Source organism: Anolis carolinensis, chromosome 1, assembly GCF_035594765.1.
Source record: "Anolis carolinensis isolate JA03-04 chromosome 1, rAnoCar3.1.pri, whole genome shotgun sequence".
Taxonomy (NCBI): domain Eukaryota; kingdom Metazoa; phylum Chordata; class Lepidosauria; order Squamata; family Dactyloidae; genus Anolis; species Anolis carolinensis.
In genome coordinates, this window is record NC_085841.1 from 223716841 (window position 1) to 223734589 (window position 17749).

At 39.8% G+C, this 17749-nt stretch overlaps 1 protein-coding gene across 3 annotated transcripts in view; it reads left to right on the top strand.

The window, feature by feature from the left end:
* The window catches only part of cacnb4 (calcium voltage-gated channel auxiliary subunit beta 4), a 231061-nt gene that overhangs the window by 196170 nt on the left and 17142 nt on the right, over positions 1 to 17749 (top strand). For 2 of the 3 annotated variants that reach the window (XM_008117705.2, NM_001291395.1), the window contains 4 exon segments: positions 5513 to 5622; positions 9618 to 9769; positions 14015 to 14110; positions 15533 to 15718. In XM_008117705.2, the coding sequence (XP_008115912.1) occupies positions 5513 to 5622; positions 9618 to 9769; positions 14015 to 14110; positions 15533 to 15718 (544 nt within the window). 3 annotated transcript variants of the gene reach the window in all.

Genomic DNA, 17749 nt, shown 5'->3' on the forward strand with positions numbered 1-17749 from the left:
CTAGGGGCAAGGATGGTGGGTTGTGTGGCCAAATTTCTAGGTTCTGGGGCTTGTACGTTTGTTGTTTAGTGGGCGGGACGGACACCATTACTCCTTTATATATATAGATGAGGATTCAAAAATCAGCTCTGGCATGTCATTTATGAACATTTTGTTGGTTCTTGTTTGTTTATACTTACGTCTGAATGGGCCAACAGGTATGTAGGAACTTTAGATCATTGCTCAGAGAGCCCAGCTGAGAGTAGCCTGTTGGTCCATGAAGACAAAACCAGAACTTAGGAACTATCCAGTCACTGGCTGAGATCACTAAAGGCAGGAGACAATGAATCTGGAAATGATTCTCTAGGAATGCTTCTCTCCAAAGTGATACAGATGTAACAGTTTTTCAAGAAATGGACATGTCATAAGTGACAACTATAACAAATGTAACTGTCCTCAACTGACCAAAAGGAAAATTTCATATAAAGCAGATGCTGAGGAGATAGCCCTATCATTTGCAGCTTGCCAGAGGAAAAACACAAGTCTCAAAATAAAGGAATCCACTGATAGTTAAGGGATTAAATGCAGTCTGGTATCCTTTCAGTTTATCCAAGGCCAGATGGAGAACTTCAGAATATGTCCTCTCTCTAATTCTAGAAGAACTAGAGTTAAAGAAAATGTCTTTTCAGTATGAGTTCTGGTTATGATTCATCTTTACATTTCCAAACATATGAGAGAAGAAGGATTTATACTCTGGCAAGCTGTATTTTTTTCTCTACAGAACAATTGAAGGAATACGCTGGAATCCAACAGTTCTAACTGCGAGATGTCTTCCTGGTGCAAAATGTTAACACCACATTAGCTGTTAATGACATCTTGTGCCCTGCTGTGCAAGAATCAAAGCTCTCCATAACAGTTAGCAGTAGCTTCGTACTGTGAATTGATGCCCTTTAGGAAGTTTAGACTGTTTTTTAAAACTTTGTGAACAGTGCTGCTATTTGCAGATAATTGTTGCAAATCACTATTTAAATAATAGAACATTATGCATACAAGGTTTTGGGGTTTGTTTGTTTGTTTTTTTGTTTGTTTGTTTTGGCAAAATTATGCTACTGGTAAGGCTGAGTTCTTTAGGGAAGACACCCAAAACACAGTCGGACACCTACAGAGAAAGACAGTTGAAAATGTTCCATTTGTCTGAAGCTTCACAAAATAGATTGAACAGGAAATTTGATTCAGAACTAAAAAGGTTGTTGTAACTCATCCCGTGGAATTTGGCACAGAAGTAGAAAAGTCTCTGTGATTGCCCATTTCTAGAAGCAGGGCAACTAGTGGCAGATAGATCAGATGAGTACCTTCAGCAAGATAGCCGTCTCCTATTTGAATTGAGAGACACCGAGGAGAAACCCCTATAATTTGCAGCAATTCAACAAGGAAGGCAGCAGTGTCAGAAGAATCAATACCTCATAAAGAAACGTAAAGGTTTTCTCCTGGCATTAAGTCTATTCATGTCTGACTGGGGGGTTGGTGCTCATCTCCATTTACAAGCCAAAGAGCCGACATTGTCCGTAGACACCTCCAAGGTCATGTGGCCGGCATGACTGCATGTGCTTCATGGAGCCCACAGTTTGAGAACCACTAGGTTAAATCAATACTCTAGTTGGGTCTGACCAAGAAAATGCCAACTTGAATCTGCCAACGTAAGCTAATTGGTAGAGTCTTTGAGAGTATAGTCAGGAGCTTCTTGCTTCCTCTCTGATGTCAATATGTCACTTGGATTTCCTTCCTTGGGATATTCACTTGGCATTAAGGCTGCCTTTTGGACATTAAGCTGTTTGCCAGGCCTTTTAATAAGAAGTAACAAGTTTTCTGGGTATATGCTGCTTTTATACATATTGCTAATTTTCTTCATAGGATTTTTATTATTAACTCCTTATCATTTCCTTGTGACTTTGAATCTGAAATTGTAAGCCATCTTTAAGACTTTGACAGTGGAATGGTTTATAGCAAGAAGCTCCTAAGTACATGCCATTTGCTTTTGTATCTCTTTTAAACTGCAAGGCAACTTGTTATGTGGGAAATACTTGTAAATGGTCCCAATCAAATTAAATTGCTATCAGTATGTGGTATGACAAGCTCCCTGGGGATTTTTTTTTATTTTTTTTCGTGTCAGGAGCAACCGGAGTTGCTTCTGGAGTGAGAGAATTGGCCATCTGCAAGGACGTTGCCCAGGGGACGCCCGGATGTTTTTTTATGTTTTTACCATCCTTGTGGGAGGCTTCTCTCATGTCCCCGCATGGAGCTGGAGCTGATAGAGGGAGCTCATCCACACTCTCCCCAGGTGAGATTCGAACCTGGCAGCTTTCAGGTCAGCAACCCAACCTTCAAGTCACTTAGTCCACTACGCCATCTGGGGGCTCCTCCCTGGGGATGATTGTACTAGTAGATAGATCCAGAAGTTTAACTAAACCCTACCCTATTAATTTCATTCCTTCTAGTTACATAGATCTTTTTGTTGGTGCAATAGGCTCAGTGAGGAAGTTTGCACATAGTGCTGAATAAATTTTTAGTGCTGCATGCATGAGTTGGATGACTTCGAGATAAGCTTTGTGCTTTTATGCTTTCCAATTCCTCTCTCTTAATATGCTGCTGAGAACAAGTCTCCTGCTGAGTCGCACAAAGCTAGCTTGTTCTTAACTTAAAGGCAAATGTTGTGATTTAATGTTCTCACTGGCTAATAAAAACAATAGAGCAAAGTAATCCAAAATTTATAGTCCTCTTGTTTTGAAATGGATCAGAATTTGTTTTCAACCATAATTTCCAGTTCAAATCTAGGGATATGCATATTTTGTTGAAATCAAAACTAAATTCAACAAGAGTCCAAGTTCACATGGCTCTGTTGAAGGAGGAAGAGGGAGCAGATGAACCTGAGGGCTTGCTCAGGTTTTCTCCAGTTTAGGTATATAGTACAACCTTTTGGTTTAGCATTGTTGGTAGTCTGGCCCTTAGTGCTGCATTATTCCAACCCAGATATCATATTTAACTGAGCAGGACCTCATCACATTAAGGATGGGATTCGCCACGCACCGTGGCAAATCCATTGTGGGGAACCCATTGTGCCATGCCCCGCATTACCCGCCTTGCTCCTTACCCCATCCCATGGGAGGAAGAATCCTCCACCCAGCTTCCCCCCCTCCCCCCCCATTGTTGCCTATGTAACACGGGATGCTTCCTGTGTTGCCGCCGTGGCAGCTTATCATGCTGTCAATTCACTTGTGGCAAATAGATAGATGCCGTGGGATAGGAGCCGATGGGCTCTGTGCCGCAAGTGAAGTGAAGGTGTTGCGCAACGGGCAATTTTGCCCACCTGATGAGGCCCTTTCAGAGGATTTTGTGCAGGTGGTTAGGATTATTTGCAGAAAGTCCATCCAGAAAGTCTTGTTTCCCGAGTGACTTCTTTACCTTTTTGTACAGTAGCAGAATAGAGAAATTAAATATGTAGCTGAATACCTCCCCATATAATAACGGTTACTCAGTTTTTCAGTGTGCATAATAAAAAGTGTCATAAAAAGCCCTTCAAAGGTGAAAGTTACTACAGTAGAATCTCACATATCAACAACAACTCTTTATTGATTAGTCAGTTTTGACCATATCAAAACATGTGAAACATACAAAACGTACACACTTACCCATACATACAGTAAAACCATGTAAAACAAAGCATCCCGGCCTACTAGCCTACCAACCCACTCCTACATTCACTTATCCAATGTTCTGGATTATCCAACGCATTTTTGTAGTCAATGTTTTCAATATATCGTGATATTTTGGTGCTAAATTCATAAATACAGTAATTACTACGTAGCATTACCATGTATTGAACTGCTTTTTCTGCCGATTTGTTGTAAAACGTGATGTTTTGGTGCTTGATTTGTAAAATCATAATGTAATTTGACATTTAATAGACTTCTCCTTAATCTCTCCTTATTATCCAAGATATTCACTTATCCAACATTCTGCTGGCCCATTTATGTTGGATAAGTGAGACTCGACTGTATATAGGAACTTGTTGGATGGAACTTTTGTTGCAGTTAAATGCATCACATCTTTGAGCTGTCTATCTTATTGGTGGTGTTTCTCATCTGCATCCTCACTCTCCCTTCCCCTAAAGTTCTGAATAATCTTCTTTCCCCGCAGCTTGTTGCATGGCTTTCAAAACAAGCATTTATGTTAAATGTGGAACATAGAGCAGGTGTTCTGTCACTGCTGCTGTCAGATGTCTTTCAGTACAGCATATGACTATGGTAGCTGGACGTCATTGTTTTCTTATAGGAAACCATGGCAACTGTCAATGGCAAGTCAAGAGTTGCTATGAATAAACCCTTTGTAGAGTATATTTTTGTATCATATGTGGAAGATACTGAGGAGCATCAAAAACCCAACAAGTATCAGTTCTATCTTTTGTACACACACACAAGAAGCAAGACGCCACCCTAAGTGGATTTGAATTCGTCTTTCTCCTCTTCAGAATAGTGTTTCTGACAGAGTGCTCTCATGCTCTGTATATATCCAAGTATTTCCTCACATGAACAGTACTGGATTGCTCTAAAAAAATAAGCAACTCTGAAACTTGGAAAAAGATGACAACTCACTTCTCACAAGACAGGAGTGAGAAGCTTTTGAGGTTCCATGGCCAAGTAAGCACAAGAAATAAAACCTGGGGATGGACTAATGAAACAACATTTGTGGCATGCAGTGGGATGCTAACAGCATTATGGAGACAAGTCACAGCAAGCTTTGGATTTGAGCACTTCCCCTCTTCTACATTTGTAGAAGCTCTGTAAGAACAAACATGCTTTTGAATGGGAGGAGAACAAAATCATGGGATTTTTGAAGCTGACACCATAAAGGTTATAACAAAGTCCTGGACCCTGTGAGCCAGTGGTTCTCAGCCTGTGGGTCCCCAGGTGTTTTGGCCTACAACCCCCAGAAATCCCAGCCAATTTACCAGCTGTTAGGATTTCTGGGAGTTGAAGGCCAAAACATCTGGGGACACACAGGTTGAGAACCACTGCTCTGAGCGGATAGCAGTAACAGATAGTATGAAACTACTAATTTGATTGAGTCCTTAGTTTGTGAAATCTCTGGACTGGGATCTCAGGCTTGGACATTGTAGATGGATATTGCTTCTGGCTATTGTAATAGAAAAGGCAGACATGATGTCTAGGATTAAATAGAATAGATACACTATGGGGGATTAAGAAACAATATTTTTGGTGCATTGTCTATCTTGTCTGCTAGTGTCACAGACTGGCTGTAAGTTTTGATTATTTAACAGAAGGCTATTGTTTTTTTTCTTGTTCTTCCATATGAATATTTGTTAGATTTGTTCACCACAATGATGCACTCATTGATAAACCATCAAGGTTTCATTTGTTAATAATGATGTAAATGCTAAATGGCAATCCAGCACAAATGTTTCACCCAAATATTTTGACATGAACTCTTATGTTCTATTCCTATGCTTTCCTTGTAGGATATCAATAACTAGAGTGACAGCTGACATTTCCCTTGCTAAGAGGTCTGTTCTAAATAATCCAAGCAAGAGGGCAATAATTGAGCGGTCGAATACCCGGTCCAGTTTAGGTAAGAGGTTAAATCCTTTTAAGATCTATGTGGTATGTAAAATTTCCCAGTGTCCTCAGTACATTCTTGCAAGCTGATCATAGAATCATAGAATCATAGAATAGTAGAGTTGGAAGAGACCTCAAGGGCCATCTAGTCCAACCCCCCGCTAAGAAGCAGGAAATCGCATTCAAAGCACCCCCGACAGATGGCCATCCAGCCTCTGCTTAAAAGCCTCCAAAGAAGGAGCCTCCACCACGGCCCGGGGGAGAGAGTTCCACTGCCGAACAGCCCTCACAGTGAGGAAGTTCTTCCTGATGTTCAGGTGGAATCTCCTTTCCTGTAGTTTGAAGCCATTGTTCCGTGTCCTAGTCTGCAGGGCAGCAGAAAATAAGCTTGCTCCCTCCTCCCTATGACTTCCCCTCACATATTTGTACATGGCTATCATGTCTCCTCTCAGCCTTCTCTTCTGCAGGCTAAACATGCCCAGCTCTTTAAGCCTCTCCTCATAGGGCTTGTTCTCCAGACCCTTAATCATTTTAGTTGCCCTCCTCTGGACGCTTTCCAGCTTGTCAGCATCTCCCTTCATCTGCGGTGCCCAAAACTGGACACAGTATTCCAGGTGTGGTCTGACCAAGGCAGAATAGAGGGGGAGCATGACTTCCCTGGATCTAGACGTTATTCCCCTATTGATGCAGGCCAAAATCCCATTGGCTTTTTTAGCTGCCGCATCACATTGTAGGCTCATGTTTAACTTGTTGTCCACGAGGACTCCAAGATCTTTTTCGCACACACTGCTGTCAAGCCAGGCATCCCCCATTCTGTATCTTTGATTTCCATTTTTTCTGCCGAAGTGAAGTATCTTGCATTTGTCCCTGTTGAACTTCATTTTGTTAGTTTCGGCCCATCTCTCTAGTCTGTCAAGATCGTTTTGAATTCTGCTCCTGTCTTCTGGAGTGTTAGCTATCCCTCCGAGTTTGGTGTCATCTGCAAACTTGATGATCGTGCCTTCTAACCCTTCGTCTAAGTCGTTAATAAAGATGTTGAACAGAACCGGGCCCAGGACGGAGCCCTGCGGCACTCCACTTGTCACTTCTTTCCATGATGAAGACGACGCATTGGTGAGCACCCTTTGGGTTCGTTCACTTAGCCAATTACAGATCCACCTAACCGTAGTTTTGTCTAGCCCACATTTTACTAGTTTGTTTGCCAGAAGGTCGTGGGGGACTTTGTCGAAGGCCTTACTGAAATCTAGATATGCTACATCCACGGCATTCCCTGTATCGACCCAACTCGTAACTCTATCGAAAAAAGAGATCAGATTAGTCTGGCATGACTTGTTTTTGGTAAATCCGTGTTGACTATTAGCAATGACCGCATTTGTTTCTAAGTGTTTGCAGACCACTTCCTTAATAATCTTTTCCAGAATCTTGCCTGGTATTGATGTGAGGCTGACCGGACGGTAATTGTTTGGGTCGTTCTTTTTTCCCTTCTTGAAGATAGGGACCACATTCGCCCTCCTCCAATCTGCTGGGACTTCTCCTGTTCTCCAAGAACTCTCGAAGATGATTGCCAGTGGTTCTGAAATAACTTCCGCTAGTTCCTTCAATACTCTTGGATGTAGCTGATCTGGCCCTGGGGACTTGAATTCGTTTAGAGTGGCCAGGTGTTCCTGGACAACTTGTTTCCCTATTTGGGGTTGGATTTCCCCCAATCCTTCGTCCATTCCATGTTGCTGAGGTTGAAGATGGCTTTCTTTTTGTGAGAAGACCGAGGCAAAGAAGGCATTAAGCAGTTCTGCCTTTTCCCTATCCCCTGTCACCATCACCCCATCTACTCCTTGCAGTGGCCCTATCGCCTCCTTTTTCTTCCTTTTTCTACCAACATAAGCAAAAAAACCTTTTTTGTTGTTTTTTATGTCCCTGGCAAGCCTGAGCTCATTTTGCGCTTTAGCCTTGCGAACCTTTTCCCTACAGGAGTTGGCTATACGTTTGAATTCTTCTTTGGTGATTTCTCCCCTTTTCCACTTCTTGTGCATGTCACTTTTGAGCTTTAGCTCAGTTAGAAGTTCTTTGGACATCCATTCTGGCTTCTTTGCACTTGTCTTATTTTTCTTCTTTGTTGGCACTGTTTGCATTTGCGCCTTGAGTATTTCACTTTTGAAAAACTCCCATCCATCCTTAACTCCCTTGTTTTTTAATATCGGCGTCCATGGAATGCCGCTCAGTAATTCCTTCATTTTTTGGAAGTCAGCTCTCTTAAAGTCCAGAATGCGTGTTTGACTTGTCTTAGTTTCAGCATTCCTTTGTATTGCAAACTGCAGGAGCACATGGTCACTTGCCCCTAAGGATCCAACCACTTCAACTGTATTGATCAGGTCTTCCACATTTGTTAAGATTAGATCAAGAGTTGCTGATCCCCTTGTTGCCTCTTCTACCTTCTGGACCATAAAATTATCTGCAAAGCAAGTGAGGAATTTGTTGGACTTTGTACTCTTGGCTGAGTTTGTTTTCCAGCAGATATCGGGATAATTGAAATCGCCCATGACTACTATATCTCTTCTTTGTGCCTGTTTGGTCAGCTGTTGACAGAAGGCTTCATCAAGTCCTTCATCCTGACTCGGAGGTCTGTAGTAGACACCCACGACAAGATCTTTTTGAGTCCCGGTTCCCTTGATTCTTATCCAGATGCTTTCAAGCTGGTTTCCCGGATTACAGTCTTGCATTTCTTCTGCAACGTAACTGTTTTTGACATATAAAGCTACTCCCCCTCCTCTCCCCTTTGTTCTATTTCTGTGAAAGAGGTTATAGCCCTCAATGGTTAAATTCCAGTGATGGGAGTCATCCCACCAGGTTTCAGTGATGCCTATGACATCGTATGTGTGGTGCTGTGCTAGGAGTTGGAGTTCGTCTTGCTTATTTCCCATGCTCTGAGCATTAGTGTAAAGACATGTAAGCCCCTGTGACCTCCCCTCGAACTGTTTATTTGGGATTATTGTGCTCTCTGTACTTGGTCCTTGCTGTGTTTGTGCAGCCCTCCGTTTAGCCTTACGGCGGTTCCCTGTGGTCGTGGGTAATATAGTGTTCGCCAGGCTGTTGTTCCCCTCCCCCAGTGGATTTAGTTTAAAGTGCGCCTGATGAGGTTTGTGAGTCTGTGTGCAAAAAGATGTTTTCCTACTTGTGTGAGATGCACCCCATCGCTTGCCAGTAGTCCATCCTCTTGGAAGAGTAGACCATGGTCAAGGAAGCCAAAATGCTCCTCTTGACACCATTTTCTGAGCCAGTTATTGACCTGTACTATTTTTCCGGCCCTTGTAGAGCCATGTCCTACAACGGGGAGGAGGGATGAAAAGATCACTTGGTGCTTGGTGAATGTCAGCTTAAGACAATAAGTCATGGATTTGCCTTAAGATCCCATATTTCTCTCTACCTTGAAGTTCTCCTTTAGAGATCTCTGGCCCAATATTTCCCAAGTTTTTATATTATTTTGCTTTTTCTTCACCTCTTGCTGAATAAAACACCTTTTTCACGTGTCTATTGCAAGACTCTCCACAAAATCTCTTGGTGTACAAGATGCCAGTCTTCTTTGCTTCTCCTCCTCCTTCCCCTCCTCTTCCTCCTCCTCTATGCAGTTTTGCATTGTCAGGTATAAGAAATATGGCTTTTCCCCTCAGTAGAAGTTGATGATTGTTCAAAGCAAAAAAATGAGGCTGACTACTTCTGTGGTGGCCCCAAACTTTGTCTGCCTCTATTGCAGACTGTCTACCATTTTTAAAATATCCAAAGTCATATATATCGGGATAAGACCATATTTACTGTCTTATGTCAGTAAATAATATACAGTACTTACTAGGTAGTTATATAATGGGAACCAGAATGAGAAACTGACAAATAAACTTCACAGGATCTTTCTATGTAATGGTAAGGCACTGTATTTTTTTTGAACTGACAGTACAATTACTTTGGTTTGTCCTGAAATAATATTGCAATCATGATTTCTGCTTTTTCCTTTTGCAGCGGAAGTGCAGAGTGAAATAGAACGAATTTTTGAATTGGCACGATCTTTACAACTGGTTGTTCTAGATGCGGATACTATCAACCACCCAGCACAACTTATTAAGACATCCTTAGCTCCTATTATCGTCCATGTTAAAGTGTCATCTCCAAAGGTAATATTGCTTCTGGCTATTTTAATAGAAAAGGTAGTCTGTCTCTATCTTTCTGATTCTCTCTGCGTATTAGTATAAGTAGTCAGGGATTTTATTTGAGTAGCATAGTCCTCATCATTTACAATAGATCTAGTTTTCTAGTTCTGGCCTGAGATGAGGCTGAATAATATTTTAGAAAATAGATACGTTCTTATTCCAGATCTTTCTCAGGAAACTGGGACACGGTGGTTGCTAGCTCCGACTCTTTATTGTAAGACCCATATATACTGCCATATAAAATCCAGATTATCTGCTTTGAACTGGATTATACGGCAGACTCATATAATTTCCTGACTACTATTGCAATATGCTTATTCTACAACAATAATTTTATTGGTTAAACCCTGATTTAGAAAAATACTTCATAGTAGGTTGCAAATAATATTCACTGTTTTTTTTATCCTTGATGGGGGTGGTGTTTCAACATTGTTAAGGATTTTTCACATTTTGCTAAAATCGCATTTAAGCAAGAACATACTGGTTTTGCACAAAAACCAGCAGTGTGTGTGTGTGTGTAAAAGCCAAGTTTTTCCATGCAAAAATATTTTTGTAGAAATATTTTTTTACTCTCATTTATCTAAATGCTAAAAATAATTGAATCTCTCAGTATTTCATAGCAGATGGGCAAAAGCCTATGAAATTATCTGTTCCTACATGAATGAATAAACATGCAACTCTTCCTTTTGGCAAATTGCTATGAAATCCTCATAGTTAAGAGTTTAAAATTTATCTATGGCTAAAGAGAAGGTAGCTCAGGTGAGAAGGAGATGGAAGGACAAGATTGTTCTGTGATTTGCTTTTGCTTTTAAAAAATCCTTAAAAATGAAACTGTGGGTAGCTGGCACGGGGTAGCATAGATCAAATTTTTTTGTTCATATTGCCTCTCTGAAATCATGATATCCCACAAAAGGGTTTACCTAATTTTATTACTGCAATTATATACAATGACTTGAAAGTAAGCCCCATTGAACTCAGATAGGATTCTGACTTGATATACATGGGATTGCATTGTCAGCCCTTACTTTTCCTACCTCTACTACAGGTAATATAAACTTTGGGGAAAGAAGTTGTTTATACAGGGTCCCTGCTTTGACTCAGTTACTTGATAGAGTCGCGATGGCACAGTGGGTTAAACTCTTGTGCCGGCTAAACTGCTGATCTGAAGGTTGGTGGTTCAAATCCATGAGATGGGGTGAGCTCCTGTCTGTCAGCTCCAGCTTCCCATGCATGGACATGAGAGAAGCCTCCCACAGTATGGTAACACATCCAGGCATCCCTTGGGCAACCTCTCTGTAGATGGCTGATTCTCTCACACCAGAAGCAATTTGCAGTACATTCTCAATTCACTTCTAACATGAAAAACTAAGTTCCCGTGATCTCTCTAAAACCTGATCCCAATTCCTCTCTCTCATTCACACAGATATATATGTGTGTGTGTGTGTGTGTGTGTGTGTGTGTGTGTGTGTGTGTGTGTGTCAGGCTTTTCCGTTGTGAAACTCAACATGATGTGTAGTTAGTTATTGAATCAGACAACCGTTTTAGTCTGGACTGAATCTGTCATCTAGAAAATGTTTGGTCTAATTTCAACACATTGTTTGCATATTTATTGATGCTTAACCTGCCTTGATCACACATTTATCACACATTTCTATGGTGTTAATCATTCTGCCAAGTTCCTGTTCTGTTGTGACAAAAAGAACAGTACTTCAAAGACAGTAGCCTAGTACGTTTACAGGGACATTTTGATAGCTGAGAAAACTCATTTTCCCTCTTCTTTTCTATCAAGTCTGAAGGTCCAGGGTGGGATGGGGATTTACCTTAACAATGAGGAAAAATTATAGCATGTTGAATAGTACTGCAGAATTTCAAATTCTGCCTATCTTTTGAATGCTAATTTTGAACACAGCTAAAAAAAAACTATAAGAAACTAATCAAGATCTATAAGTGTTTAAAATGTAGTGCTAACCAATATTGAGAAAGAAGGAGAGGGGAGGAGAGAAAGAGAAAGAGACGAGGATGAATCTTGTCTCCCATAAGAATGTGATTGATTAAAACAATTTCTCAGAATTAAACATAGTGGCAGGGAGGTAGCTAAAATCTTAAAAGTCAGAAGACATCAGAGACAAAAGTGGGATGATGGTTTAAGTCAGGTACAACTCTGAAAAGATCAAACGCTTGTAATAAAAAAGTATCAAGTGAAACCATTGTTGACAATAAGCATGATATACGTAGATCTGGAAAATTCATATGAATTTTATTCTTGCGAAATTACATTTTAATTTGAAACTTATATGTTTTAGTGAAGAGTAGTTAGCTGTGTTGTATAGAAGATTGCCAAACCTCTGAACTTCAGAAATCTTCAACAGCATTTCCGCAGTTGTTTCAGTGTTGACCAGGTTTCCCAGGGATCTAAAATACACCCAAACAAAATTCCTAAAACTCCTATAGTGTCTAGTACATAATTAAACGTTATGTGTGGAATATGACACTAGAAAAATACTTGAAATTGTATATAAACACACTCTGCAGAATAAAACTTTCTACAGATTTGGGAATAAAGGCTTTGAATTCACCAGAATGGAGCCCTGACGCTTCCCACACCAACTTTAAGCTTCTAACCATCACATTGAAAACTCTTACAAAGCCCTGTTGAATGAGCTGTAACAACATCTTTTGTACTTACAGTGGGAAGAGCAGAAGTTGTCCTTCCAACTTTTGATCTTTTTTTCTTTTCTCGTTATCTGCTCATGCTTTATAATACAGACACACACAACCCCCCACCGCAAAGAAATCCCAAAGGCAATGGGATTGCAGAATTACTTTTATTAATATACAATCCCATCTCAGATTTTTCACTCACATCTTTGACTTTTCCACAACCCTGTTCAAAGCATTCATTGCTCTCCATCAAGCTCTCTCCTTTCCAGTTAGGATAAAGTTTTTTTTAACACGATCCTATTGTCACTATATCTTTTACCAGGCCTTTGAAAAATAGTGCAGTGCAACAATCTTAACGGAAACTGTGCAATTGGCTGTGGAATGGCCTTAGACTTTTGCTTTTGGATGATGTGGTTTAATATTGAAATATATATAATTATGCTTTTTGTATGTATTAATTTTAACTCAATTTTATTTTACGGTCATGCTTTATATTTAAGGCACTGTATAAGTGTCATTTGTAAGCTGTCTTGAGTCCCCCTACGGGTAGAGAAAGGCGGGATATAAATAAGGTAAATAAATGATAAATCTGCTCTTTGCCCTTCATCAGACTTTCTCTGTTCCACTGCAACAGCACTTGAGGTTTATTTCTTGGTAAAAGTAACATTTTCTTTCAGCAAATATGAGCACAGCTCTAGTCATGCATTTCACAAAGACTACTGCAGCGATGCTAGAATTAAGTTTTAAGGGGGGCCCGTGTCATTAGTATAAGGCTCAAAAAGTAACTGCTCTTGAAATATTTACTTTGACATCTAATGAGCAGAATTCAGCAATAACATCAAAAAACTAGATTTCAAGAAGTCATCAAAGAGTGGTATACAGAGTCTGGTTCATGCAAGAAAGCTTACAGGAAAGGAATTTACTGGCACTTTCTCCCCGTAACAGTTCTAACCTCCTAAAAATGCTATACAGTGTTCCCTCACTTATTGCTGGGGTTAGGTTCCAGGACCACTTGCAATAAGTGAAAATCTACGAAGTAGGGACACTATATTTATTTTAATATTTATACATTTTTTAGTAGTTATACACTGTTTTAAATCTTTATCAACCAATCGTGTGTTGATAAATCATCTCCTTCTCCTCCCGTTGCTGCTTGGGCTCCTTTTTTCTCCCTTTGGCTTCTCCTTCCTCCCTTCCTTAGGCTGTAAATTGTAATTTTTATGATTTATAATAGTCTTTTAGAGTTTATTGAAAAACTGCGAAATAGCAAATCCGCGAAAAGTGAACTGCGAAGTAGTGAGGGAACACTGTACTTCATGTTGAGAGAACCTTCTGAATAAGATGGGTTGCAGATGGGAATCCAGATCCTGGATTCCAGCCCATACCAGATAGGTAGCAGCTAAGAGATACACAAATGTGAGCTGTCCATACTATGGTTGGTAGCAACCTACTCACATCTTGGAGTCTCCTGGAGTTTACTATTCAAAGCATGATCTTCCTCAAGCATGGAAGTAATCTCATCAACGTGTTTGCATTCTCTTCTTTTAGGTCTTGCAGCGACTGATCAAGTCAAGAGGAAAGTCACAAAGCAAACACTTAAATGTCCAGTTGGTTGCAGCAGATAAACTTGCGCAATGTCCACCAGTGAGTACAAATCTGGGAAGTATGTTCATTCTGTGCACTGTTTGTGTGTGTGACACACATTCATAGACTAGCAGAAGCTGTCATATTGACGTAACACTACTTTCATGCCAGGACACACCCTTTCTGTCTGATCTATAAATGGCAGTCATCAAACCCTGAATGGGTCAGAAGATAGTTCACAAATCTCACAAAGTGAAGTGCTCATCTTTCCACCTCCTCTTGATGTTCGCAGTAGTGATTTTATATGGCAGTGTAGAAGGGTCCTCAGACCCCACACTATCTGGATATAGTGTGAAATCCTGTCTGCTGTACACATGTCACTTTTGAGAAACTATGGAATTACAGAAGTGGAATGCTTAGCATTCCATTACTGGTCTACAGTACAGTTAGTCTGTGTTTAGCATATTTGAAGAATGGTATTTACACTGTATTTCAGATGGGCTAAAATGGTATGCAGCTTTTTAAAGTGAGGCATGCTAGCTCTGAAAAGAATCATGTTGTCATCTGAATAGGTAGGCTGCATATAAATAGTGGTTGTTGACAATCCTCAGTTGTTTGAACAGCAGTCTTTGTTCCATAACACAAACAGCCGGGACTATATGGGAATTCCCCCCTGCATTAATTTGAACAGAGGTGTTTTATTGTAAGGTCTTATTTGATGTTACTATTTATTTGGGAAAAAATGCTAAATGTATATTTAGAAAAAGAAGAATGTAAGATTATAAATATATTTCTGATTTGAAAATTGTGGCTGCTATATATGCTCCCCTGTTGGGTAGTAGGTAGAGTTGGCTCCATTACAAAAATGGATTTTGTCAAACCACTAACTCCTATTGAGCCATTAATTAGTTGAATTTGTCTACATAATTATTGAAGGTGCAGGGATGCTGCCATCTTCTTGCCAACTTACTGAGCATCTTATTCCCCAGTTCCACCAACACCATTACATATTTCCCCTGTGGAATAGGAAATGATGACTCTCTATTCTAGGTAGATTATTCCAGAATCCTGTAACTGTACTAGTTATAAAGATATTTATATCACTAGTCTGCAATCATCATCTTCAGTCATCATAATCATCCAGTGATACTTAAATTTGATTGCTAGTCTCAGACAGAGCAGACCCATTGAATTGGTTGTTGAATGATAAACTAGCAAAACTATGGAGACTGAATCTGTGATTAAGAGGTTTATACTGTAACATGTTTCAGCTTTGCTTTAGTGGTTTTTTTTAAATTTTTGCCTTTGTTGGGGTTTAAAATAAACTCAGATCCGTTGCTAAACAAACCATCCCAACCCATTTTTGTTGTATTATTCTGTTATGAATATAGTACATAGAATATTTGGGAAGAGGAAGAAGGGCTATTACTTTCTTTTTCCTAGTTGTTTCCAGTTTTTAACATAATGCTTTATCCTGGACAGGAAATGTTTGATGTTATTCTGGATGAAAATCAGCTTGAAGATGCTTGTGAACACTTGGCGGAATACCTTGAGGCTTACTGGCGTGCCACGCACACTACCAGTAGCACACCCATGACACCTTTGCTTGGACGAAACCTAGGCTCCACTGCACTATCCCCTTACCCTACAGCAATCTCTGGATTACAGGTATGATTCCACACTTTTGACATTTATACAGCTTATATTTAAGCTATAGCATACAAGGAAATGTCTGTCTCTGTTGTTCTCTCACTGTCTCTTTCTATTTCCTATGTACACACCAGATCCAGCGCACGCACATGAATCTGTATACCTAACAACTGTTCCATTTCCTTTTACACGTGAGGGCATTCCTGCAGTTCATGTAAAACATTCCTCAATATGGAACAGCATGGGAATTCTCATTATACACATCCCTCTATGTATATATTAAAATCTGATACAGTTTTAATGCTCTTTGCAGTACATCTGCTAGAAAATATTAATAACTGAATGTAGCAAATGTTAGAAAAAATAAGTAACAGTCAAAACTATATGTACAACATTTGTAGTTTGATCAAACACACGTTCATCAGAAGTTAGTCTCATTGAGTTTTATGACATTCACTGCCAAGTAACAGCAGTGTTGCATGTCTCAACACTCAAGTAATTTTCTGCTTCCATGTCTAGATTTCATTGAAAGGGAGTGATCAAGAAATATGGAAGATCCTCTTGTTGATTTATCTAGGATGGCTTGTTCCTCATGATGCTACAGCTAACAAAGAATCTGCCTTAGCCACCAGGAAAATGAAACTTTCAGCAGACCTTTGTTTTTTGAATAGCTTTATTATAATACTCCTAAAATATCTGTCATATTAAGACTATTGTGCGTACGTCTTGCTTCTCTGCTATGGAAAAACTGCTGCTCACTATGATCCTAGAAGATGAGTCCATAAACAAATATATGGCATTGATTATCAATACAGGTAGACTTGCAAAATTGTTTGTTTTCATTGAACTTTCACACAACAACCAGTTCACAAAGGTTATAATATTGTGCTAATTCCTATTTACCTCCAGTGTGCCTCATTTGTCCCTAGATGTAAAGTTTTGACAACATTCCTTAACCTGTTTTGATTTTTTAAAATGATACATAAATTATTCTTCCCATTATAAAAAGATTCTGACCATTTTTTTCCACAGGGATAGCTCAAAAACGGCTGGCCTTTGAAACTTCAAACGTGGCATGTAAATAGTCCTTAATAAGAAGTACGTGTTTTATTAAGTTTGGGGGAAAATGTCTTTTCAGTACAAGTTCTGTATGTCTGTAAGCACAAGATCAAGAGTGCACCGAGGCCAATTTTACTAAAGAGCTTGGCCCATTTGTGTGGTATTTGGTATGCATACACTTTCCACTGTATGTCAGCTGGAGAGCCAAGCAAATTGGAAACATAACCAGAATCCTTGTCTGCTATTGGGGAAAAAAAACATTGTAGGAAATCATCTTTTCCCGTTATAATCTCTTTCATGATTAAAGTGCTCTCTTGCTTTTTCTTCACTGCATGTATGCAGAAGTGAGTATTTACATTTCAAATGTATGTTTGATTTTGTTAGGCCAGCTTTATCACGTGGTATTGTTTCTGCTTAGTGACTGGTTGACTGTGCAAGCAACAATTTTGCGTTCTGTGGACACATTCTTGTTTTTATGTGAAAATGTTCATGTCGCAGCTTGCTTTTGTTGGCAAACTCCTTCTCTTGATCTTTGACCCAAGGCAAAGCCAAAAGGATATGGGCAGAACAAATTCATTTAGACAAGTTTGTATATAGAAATGGATTTTCCCTCCCGATATTTCCATTCACTGCTAATCTGTTGTCACAACTGCTGAAAGTCAACCTTAGCCTGGTTCACAAAGTTTGCTTTTGTACGACATTATGAGAACTCAAATCAAGATGTTTCAGACTGAACTTTGCATAGTGAGCACTCATAGACATTACGGTCAGCCCCCCACATTTGCAGGTTTCACTTTTGCAGGTTTGATTGTGTTGTCGAAGGCTTTCATAGCCAGAATCACAGGGTGGTTGTATGTTTTCCGGGCTTTATGGCCATGTTCCAGAAGTATTCTCTCCTTAGGTTTTGCCCACATCTATAGCAGGCTGAGGATGCCTGCCATAGATGTGGGCAAAACCTAAGGAGAGAATACTTCTGGAACATGGCCATAC